Source organism: Terrapene carolina, unplaced genomic scaffold (assembly GCF_002925995.2).
Source record: "Terrapene carolina triunguis isolate 2854851 unplaced genomic scaffold, T_m_triunguis-2.0 Scaffold136, whole genome shotgun sequence".
Classification (NCBI taxonomy): Eukaryota; Metazoa; Chordata; order Testudines; family Emydidae; genus Terrapene; species Terrapene triunguis.
In genome coordinates, this window is record NW_020664487.1 from 6,250,739 (window position 1) to 6,260,487 (window position 9,749).

At 47.2% G+C, this 9,749-nt stretch overlaps 1 protein-coding gene across 1 annotated transcript; it reads left to right on the forward strand.

The window, feature by feature from the left end:
• Positions 1-381: 381 nt before the first annotated feature.
• Positions 382-9,548, forward strand: AREG (amphiregulin). The gene is made up of 6 exons (XM_024208708.3): positions 382-442; positions 1,120-1,305; positions 3,258-3,447; positions 3,913-4,071; positions 6,765-6,864; positions 8,454-9,548. The coding sequence occupies exons 1-5, from the start codon at positions 400-402 to the stop codon at positions 6,850-6,852; spliced, it is 666 nt and encodes a 221-aa protein (XP_024064476.1). The 5' UTR covers positions 382-399; the 3' UTR covers positions 6,853-6,864; positions 8,454-9,548.
• Positions 9,549-9,749: the final 201 nt, after the last annotated feature.

Consider the following 9,749-nt stretch of genomic DNA (forward strand, 5'->3'; position numbering starts at 1 on the left):
AGCCTCTCTGGGGGGATAAACACGTGCCAGGCAGGGTGCCTTGAGCCCGCACGTGGGCCGGGGTGGGTGCAAGGCGCTGCACGCCGGGCCCGTGTAAAGGGAAGCCCTGCCCGATTTTCACTGGCTGCCCGGGCTCTCCCCCACCCACGCCCCCGCTAGCGGGTGCCCCTTTGCTCCGGGGCACGCATTCTTCCCGGCGGCCGCCCTGCGCACCCAGGGGCGGCTCCCGCCCCGCCTCCAGCCCGCTCCACCCGGCTGACGTAGGCCTGCGCTCCCGGTCCTGCCTATATAGCGCGGCGGCCGCGGGCGGCTCCCCATGGAGTGCGGGCAGCCGGGGCCGGGAGCTCAGCGCGCACAGGGACCCCGCTCCGCAGTGAAGTCCGCACGCTGCCGTCTCCAATGCGAGCCCTGCTGCTGCTCTCCGCGCTGGCCTGGCTCTCCAGTGAGTGCGGCAGGGAGGCGCCCGGAGCCGCGGCGCGGCGTGCGCTCCCGGGGCCGGCTGGCAGCCGCCGCGGTCCGGTCGCGGTGCGTTCCGCCGGCCCCCTGGGGAGGGAGGCTTGGGCTGAGCAGCGGTCAGGTCTCCTAACCCTTGGCCTTCCGTGTGGGACCAGGGGCAGCAGCGGTGCTGTAATCCGGATTAGAAACCCCTGTTTGCTTCAGTCCGGCCAGTTGAGTAGGTTTTGCTCATCGCATGACCCTTACCATGGCCCTGTATGGGGCTGTCCAGGGGTCAGTGTCCCCTTGGTGGCCAGATGGAGGAGGAAGGCGAGAAACTCTTTAGCAACGTGGAGACTTCTATGGGAAACGGATTGAAATCAACCCCTGCCCTGTCGTGTGGGGTAGAATGGCCCCCTGCAGTCTCCCTGGGTTTTAGGTCTGTCCTAGCTAAGAAGGAAAAACTAAAACCCCGTCTTTGTTTTTTCAATCATTGGCCTTGCCTAAGTGAACTTGCATTTGAAAAGCTCAGCGCTGCTTCTTTAGTGACTCACTTGTGAATGATGGCATGTGCTCAATAGATGCTTAATATGCGCTCCGAGGTAAACACTTTTGCCAATTTTGATTTGAGGGGTAGGCCTGAGATCCTGATTCACTTTAACATGTCTTCATTCTGTTCTGTAGGGTGCCACCCTGCTGCTGGATTAGGACTAAATGTGACCGAGCAGGAGGAGAATGTGCCTGTGGCATGGGACCACAGTGTCGATGGGAGCACCATGCCCTCAGGAATTGACTATGAAGATACTGAAGACGACGAGGAGGAGGACGACCCAGCAGTGCCTATGTACATTGTAGATGATTCGATTAGAGGTGAGTTGAAGTGACACTTCTGCATGTTGCCCCCAAGGATCCCAATCGTGTTTGACCAGGATAATGTATCACATGGACACAGGTCACTTAAAAGATGGAGACATCTCCAGTTGAGGTTGCTCAATGCTTGGCTACCAACGGTTACATGCAAGAATAATCTTATTGTTCTAAAGATGACTATTTTGATGAGCCTTGAACTTGCCTTCCATTGATTTGTGCATCCTAATATTCCACTGCTTGGTTTGCTAAATATATTGGCAACCAGTGGTGTGCAGGATGTTGAAGCATTTTAGCATTCCCCAAAAATCTAAAACTTTCTAGCCAGTGTTCTCTGCTGGTGTAGTTACTTTAAAGTCAGACCAATGAAGTGGACGGACTTTCATATGTGCCCTGCGCTTCCTGTTCTCACGAGGTGCTAGTTGGTGTGGAGTACTTGCATTGATTTTATTGCAAGTCAAAAAAATTCTAAGCCAGATTTTTGCAAGTTCTCTGCTGGGAAGTAGCTAAAGGATGACTAGCAAGCACCAGTTTGTTGTGCAATGATTGGAGTATGTCTAGACTAGGATAAAAGGTGGGTTTTTAAATGGTAGCTACTTGTCTTGTCCAACATGTTCTTAAGGCTTTAGTATAGGTGGGGCAAGCTTGTATGTTAGCTGGTTGAGGTGAACCCTAAATACAACTTGTCCACACCAAAGCTTTTAAAATGTTTGCTAATGTGAATTTTAAGTTACTTCCTGTTTAGATGAAGCCTCCAAGTTGCCCATAACTATCTTGTATGCCGGCTATCCAGGAAAGCACTAGTGTATCTTAAATGGTGACTAATAGTCCTGTTTCCTGTTTGGCCCGTGTCCTTGTATGTTCGGGAGGCTTAATAGGGAACGGCAGTGGAAAATCTCAGAGGGCTACTTACAGGACTTGAGGTCAGATCTGCAGTCTGTAAGGTTGTTCTTGTATTTAACATCCAATAGTCTGCAAGCTCCAGTCTGCTATGGGGCATGATCTGGTTGCCATTAGTCAGTGGAAAGATGCCCATGACTCCAGTGATAATTCAAAGGATCTGGCTCTTTTCTAAGTAGAACTTACTCCTTGTGCAAGGTGGGTTTGGTCTGGGCCCATCTCTGATATGTTGTGTCAAATGGTCTAGGCTTCCATGAGAAAATGAATCTGAACATAAGTTGGGCTTGAAATGTACTGGTTCAGGGGCTAGATCATTGCACTTGAAACTGGGCTGTTAACCAGAGGCTGCTGTTTTGTTGATGGGCTATGGACTTTTTGCACTGGGCTGATTAAAGCCCCACAAATTTAAATTCAGCAGCAGCTTCCCACCCCATGCCCTAAGATGCCTAGGCAGCTTTCGAAGGATATACGACTTTCAAACTGTTTGTTTGTATTAATAAAACCCCATGGACAATTGGACAACAGCCTTTTCCTTTTAAACCATCGGGAATATCCTCACTCTAAGGTGTGAGGCCAAATTCTGCCTTTACAGATGCATGCTGGCACCCTGGTTGACAAGAGCTACCTCTGCTCACTGATGTGATTGGGGGGGCGGGTCTAAGTCAGTGGTTGCTGAACTTGGCTCATAGTGAGCCAAATCCGGTTTGTCTTGCAATTATTGTGAATAGTCCATTTGGGCCAATTCTTCATGGCTTAAATGTGCCCCTGTAATCGAATACAGTGAGTATACCTTAAGGTTACCTGAATTAAAAACCATGTGAAAAAATGCATCATCCTTCTATAGGGGTCATGTTTGAGGCCGAGAGAATCTTGGCCACTGAATGCCTAGCTATAAATATACATTTGCATACAAATGCTTGCTTTTTTCCCCCCCCCCCCCAAGACTCACTTCCTCACCCTTTTGCTGTAGGGTTAAGGCCTAAGGTATAATTCCATGTTGGAAGAGATTAGCTGTTATAAATTCTGGACTGAACATGACTTTATCTCTTTCCCAGTTGAACCTGTGATTAAACCCAAGCAAACAAAAACAGATCGGGAAAAGAATCCTGACAAAACGAAAAGAAAGAAAAACAAAGGGAAGAAAAATAAGAAGAAGAAAGCGACACCATGTGAAGGAGAGTACAAAAATTTTTGCATTCATGGTGAATGCAAATACCTAGAAGACCTCAAAGAAGTAACATGCAAGTAAGTTAACGCTCAGATGTTGTATAGGTTATAAAAGAGTATCTGAATCTATGGCAAGGTACTCATTGTGAATAATGGCTTAGTCAGAGGGAAATCAACTTGGTTCAACCTCTTGGATTGTCACGCATGAGAAACTTTCTGCCATGTAAATTAAACGATGGTGGAATTCATAAGCTGCATAACGAGCCACTGAACTCATCAATTGGTCATAAAATTGAAAGCTGAAGGAATGAAAAGGCGTGCCTTCCTGAAACATCACACCCAAACTGATCTCAACTTGTTTTAATACCGGCAAACCTTGGGCTAGAATGATGACTGCATTTCCTGCAAATTCTCTAACACTAGCACCTGGACCCCTGTGTCAATTGACTGAAATGTCACCTGAATGTGCATGTTTGCTTGGCTTCAGACAGGCCACCCAATGCTCCTGGAACTAATGCTGATATTAATGTGGGTTATTTTCAGATGCCATCAGGATTATTTTGGTGAACGCTGTGGTGAACAGTTCATGAAGACTCAGAAGAGAAATGACATAGGCAACTATTCCACAACGATATTGGTGGTGGTAGCTGTTCTGCTGTCCAGCATCAGCTTCATTGCGATTGTCATCATTGTTATAGTGCAGTAAGTATAGCACTTCCAAGTCTATCTTAAATAGTAGCTTGCGTGGTATGGTACCATTACAGAAAAATCATCTGGGGTTACACCGCTGCAGAGCGAGTTGAGTGTGCTTGGCTCTTCACGTGCATAAAATAAGACTGGTCCCTGCCTTGAGGAGTTTACAGTCCAACATGGATTTTAAAAAAAAAGGAAACTGGTCAATCAATGGAGAGGAGTTTGTAAGGTGACCAAAAAGGTGGTGGGGTGTGCATTGAGCACGGGGAGTCTGGGTCAGTCACTCATGTTATGTTGTATAGCTTTTCCCAGTCTTCGCCATAGCTGGGAGCAGAAGTGGCATTGGAGGATATGGAAGTAGAGCCTAGTGGTGAAAAATGCTAATGCTAACTCATTTAGCTGAACAGTCTCCATTCTAAGCTGATAATGTCCTCTATCAGAACATGGAGCTCCCATTGATGTCCATGGGGGAGGTGGGAAGTGGAGGTGGAGTATGAATGTATAGACCTCTAAATGTACGCTTAACTTCATAGGAGTAGGCCATCTAGATCACTAATCCCGGACAGAAAAACTGTGTAATATATATGCTTAGTGTAATCTCTATGGACAAGAGGTTGATTTCCTAGTAACCCAGGCAAAACTTTACCTCGACACATGACCAAACCTCAATATATCTGACACACAACAGGAGGGAACAAGAGTCATTCTAGTCAAGAGTCAAAAGTTGCATAAGTAGCTGCCCCTTGGAAAACTGAACATGAGGAACATGGAGTAATTGCCAACCCAAAATCTTGCTGACTTTACCAACATTTTGGTTCAGATGGTGATCTGAATGATGTTGATCTTAGATAGGCACATGCCAAAAAAAATGTAAATAGGCACTGACTTCCCCCCATGCCTTGTACACAAGATCATGTGTTCAAGGCTAGGTGCCCAGAAAGCACAATGAATTTGTGCTCTACTATATTGCCTTGATTCTTATCTCTGTGATGTTACTCATGCAACAGGGTGATCACAAATGAAGTAATTCCATTGTTACACTGATGAACTAGAGCCCAGTCTTCAGTGAAGCATTCCTCATGTGGGCATGTGCCAATCAGATCTCTATCCTTTCCTCTGTTGCCCTAAAATGTATAGAAACGCTATTCCCAGATAAAGGCTGAGGGCATTGAATGTAGCCAAAGTCTGGAGCTCTATCAGCAATAAGCCATTTGAAAGCTGTTATCACCCTCTGCAAAATTAGCCCCTTACGAGCACTGTGTGGTAGCTGATAACGTGTGAAATGCATTGATGGCACTCTGGTTTGTGCTTATGTCCTATTTTTTTTTTTAAACTTTCATGTCAGTTAGGGCAGTGGTTCTCAAAGCCGGTCCGCCGCTTGTTCAGGGACAGCCCCTGGCGGGCTGGGCCGGTTTGTTTATCTGCCGCGTCCGCAGGTTCGGCCGATAGCAGCTCCCGCTGGCCGCAGTTCGCTGCTCCAGGCCAATGGGGGGGGCTGCGGGAAGCGGCGCGGGCCAAGGGACGTGCTGGCCGCCCTTCCCGCAGCCCCCATTGGCCTGGAGTGGTGAACCGCGGCCAATGGGAGCCGCAATCGGCCGAACCTGCAGACGCGGCAGGTAAACAAACCGGCCCGTCCTGCCAGGGGCTTTCCCCGCACAAGCGGCGGACCGGCTTTGAGAACCACTGAGTTAGGGCACGCTCTGTGATGCATATAGACTAGTTCACTACACCCCTGTGGAACTAACGCTGATTACGCAATAAATCATACTGTACTGCAGCCTGGGATCATGTAAAGCAAACTCAAAAGCCAGGATCTAAAATTAGACTAGACAGATGACACTATATTTGAATTAGGTACATGCTGTACCCATTCCTGCAATTCAGGAAACAAAGGTGTGCACTTTTGTCTGTTTATTGCTTCATACTTAAATCTCATTTTAAGAAATGCTGATGCAGACACAACTGGCCACATTACAGATGGGATATGTCTTTCATACTCTGGGGTATTGTGAAGAGTAACTAGTTCACATTTTGTAAAGCACAGAGTCTGATTTTTAAAATGGGGATTATATATTAAAGTGTCTGACTAAAATAGAATTAAACTTGTCTTATCCAACTAGGACCTGCCACAAACTTGAACTTTAGGCACAAGCCTCAGGTTTGCAAAAAAACTGTCTAAAACATTCTCCTGCTGACCTATGGCTTGGGCAAGAAGTCATCAAAGTCTTAAGAACAGTAATAAAAGACAGTAGTTAAAGCAGGCAGTTGGGGGTGGTGCTGGATTCTTGGCTTCTATTCCGGAACCGTTGTATGATCTTGGACAAGTTACTTAAGGTAGAATTTATCAAAAGCACTCAACCTTGGCCTGTTCCCGTTGAAATCAATGGTAAAAACCGATCAAAATGAGGATTGTGATCTGTTACAAGAAAGGGTTAAGCACATGGATGAAATTTCCCCTGGAAATGTCCAGTATTTTAGAACTGGAATTTCCTTTTGCTGGATCCATCCCTGGAGCTGTGCAAGGATTACAGCAGTGTATGTTCAGAGCTGGAGAATGCTTAGCAAACAAGCAGTGTTCCTGCTTTCCACAAGCTGGTTCCTTACGGCTACAGTCTGACTATTGGAGGATACGCTTTAGGGATGGGGAACAAACATACTCACTCCGAATGAGCTCTAAACCCTAATGCTTTGTGACTCCACAGGGTCAGGAAAACGTATCCTCAATATGAAGAGAAGGAGGAAAGGAAAATTCTCAGACAAGAGAATGGAAATGGCCATGTTGGCGTGTAAAGGGGAGCACAGGTACAGAATGATATTGCGTTAGTTCGATGATATTCTAAGCTTGCACCAGCCACAAAACACTCGCTCGCTTCATAATTCTGCATAACTGGGAGTTTAAGACTCTCTTGCTCTGTGCACAGCTGTTGGAAACAGGATCCCAAACGCCTGGTGGGGGTCATAGCCTTGTGGGTACTTGCGGAACCTGTTTCCCGTCTTGTGCCGAGGCAAGGGATGGGAAGGGAAGACCCTGAAATGCCTGGTCACAGGTGAATGACCTAGTAGCCTCTTGTCTCCTTCAAGCCTTGACAAACCTGTGCAGAAATTCCTGCTGCTTTAACAGCATCAACGCTTCCTGCTGTCTGCTTTCCCCTGGCTCACAGGAGGGGCTGGAGGTGAGGGAAAGCCATTGGCAGTCTGGGAGCAGTACGTAGCCTCCCTCCCCATGGGCTCTGGCACTTTGAAGTGCATGCTCCCTTTGAGTCCATAGACTACTTCTGAGTCATGACAGAAGAAGAAACAGTGCATGGACTGCCTGGGGGGAGGGTGCCAAGCACTGTGTTCCCTGTCATGGGTTTTTCTATTCATTCTGTTACCGAGGGAGACTCGGTAGTATCTAAATAACTGAAGTCAGTACTTTGCTTCATGAAACAGTCATTCAGACTTGGCCTTGGAGACCAAAATTCCTCCGTACGAGGACAGCACAAGCTTCCTAACATCTTGTCCCTGCCTCGGACTGCAGGAGCCATATTTAAACATGAGGAAAAGAAATGTCTAGTCAGTCAATACAGATGTTGTCCTCTTGAGTGCCTATAGTGGTGCCAGCTTGCTGTGATGTGGGCATCTGTCCTGCTGGAGAACTGACACCACCAGCATGTATTTGCATGGGGTGGGGTGGTAAGAGGAGAAGGCAGCATGCAGCATAACTGAGTGCTGTAAAACAAATTCTCTTGCATGTCACGCATTGGCTAAAACCTTGTCATGTCCTAGCTGCGTCTAAATATGAACTAGTGACCTCCACATGACTTGGTATCCTGTCAGTTCTCTGACCCATTCAGTTCTGCTTTGTCTTCCAGGCTCCCTAAAATCCCTTAAAATCTAACTTTCTCACCTACTTATGCAAAATCCAGATTGCGTGTGGTTTTTTTTTTTTTTAGGGTAAAATCTATCTTTCCCCCCCCTCTTGGCTAAAGGACTAGGTCTAATCTCAGAGCCAAGGACCCCTGGCATATCGAGCTCATTGACTGTAAGAGGCTGATACAGTTAACCAAGAAATAACTGGAGAAAATAATCTCGAGTACAAGCCATGGGGCCACATCTCGAACTGGTGTAAACTGTAGCTGGTGGATATATGCAGATCTACACCAGCTGGGATCTGGCCCCATAGCTTTAGATTTATGCCTGGATGCTTACTGCTTTGTCAAGGAAACAAGTATTCAGGCCTTAAAGCTTCTTTGATAACTGCTTCTAGAAAGGCAGTAAAACCCCAAATCTTTCAGCATATAGATTCTGACAGCAAAGACTAAATGTTCGGTCTGCTGTGTCTTGACTTTCAAATTGGGTCATAACTTGCATTGCCCTTCAAATGGTACGATTTAGTCTGTCTCTTGCAGAACATGAAGCTGGAACGACCTTTGCCGAAGCTGCAGAGTAACTCCTTCATGAAGACGCATGTAGGAGATGGCTAGTGCTGGAGCCACTAGGAGCTGTTGCCAGGAGGCCCCACTCAATCAACACGGATCCTGTAAGGAGGCCTTTGAAGAACAATTTGATGCGGAGAAGCTGGCTGGGCCGGGCTGCTGCCAACACATCCTGGCTGCCCAATGTGGAGGATGTTGCAATTAGAGAGTTAAAAGCACCACTGTCGGGAGCTACATGGGAACTGCTGCCAGTGGGCCCCATCCTGTCGTTGATGGAAGACTACCATCTTTCTGCTGCTACCTGGATAACATTCCTTTTGACTCTTGCTGTTTGCTGCAAATGTCCTGCAGTCAGGCTTGTTGTCGGAAGTCTCCATTTAAGGGAGATCGTGGCTTTAAGGAGAACAGAGGGCTTGTTGCCCCTTTCTGCCCCATCGTTACACAAAAGGAAGCAGGACGAGATTTGATTAAGCTTGTTCCCCAGACCTTCATGACTGGAGGTGCACTACAGGTGTGGGGACGAGTTTTCTTCTCCCACCCCTGTGATCCTACGTGCCGTATCTGCTTTATTAGCAGCAGACCAGGAATCTGAAGGCATGTCTGCACCAGAGGGGGGTGAGTTCTAGTCTGCACTAGTGTGCTGTGGACTAACTGGTCTGTGTTGACCTTGCTGGTGCATGTTACAGGTTCCCTAGTGCAGATTGACATAGTCCTGTTTCAAGCATCAATGTGCATTGGGAAGCTTGCAGTGCCAGCAGGGTCCACCTAGTCCAGTTTGCACATGACCTACTAGTGCAGACTAAAGCATGGTGTAGACAAGCCCTGACTCTGGTTCTTCCCCAAAATCTATTCATGGTATCTCACTGAAGATTCCTTTTGTAACAAACCTGGGCCCTGATCCTGTGAACATGAGTAGTTCCATTGACTTCAATGGGACTATTCATATGAGTAAAGTTATGCATGCGTTTGCTGGACTGAGTGATTGCTTTGGAGTTTCAATTAGAATCATAGAATATCAGGGTTGGAAGGGACCTCGGGAGGTCATCTAGTCCAACCCGCTGCTCAAAGCAGGACCAATCCCCAACTAACTCATCCCAGCCAGGGCTTTGTCAAGTCTAACCTTAAAAACCTCTAAGGAAGGAGATTCCACCACCTCCCTAGGTAACTCATTCCAGTGCTTCACCACCCTCCTAGTGAAAGTTTTTCCTAATATCCAACCTAGACCTCCCCCACTGCAACTTGAGACCATTGCTTCTTGTAGATTGTCTC

Bases quoted from the DNA above. Each gene is read 5' to 3' on its own strand.
- AREG (XM_024208708.3), top strand. From the start codon at position 400: ATGCGAGCCCTGCTGCTGCTCTCCGCGCTGGCCTGGCTCTCCA. The intron at 443-1,119 runs GTGAGTGCGGCA...TCTGTTCTGTAG, and splicing joins CGCGCTGGCCTGGCTCTCCA to GGTGCCACCCTGCTGCTGGA. The intron at 1,306-3,257 runs GTGAGTTGAAGT...TCTCTTTCCCAG, and splicing joins TGTAGATGATTCGATTAGAG to TTGAACCTGTGATTAAACCC.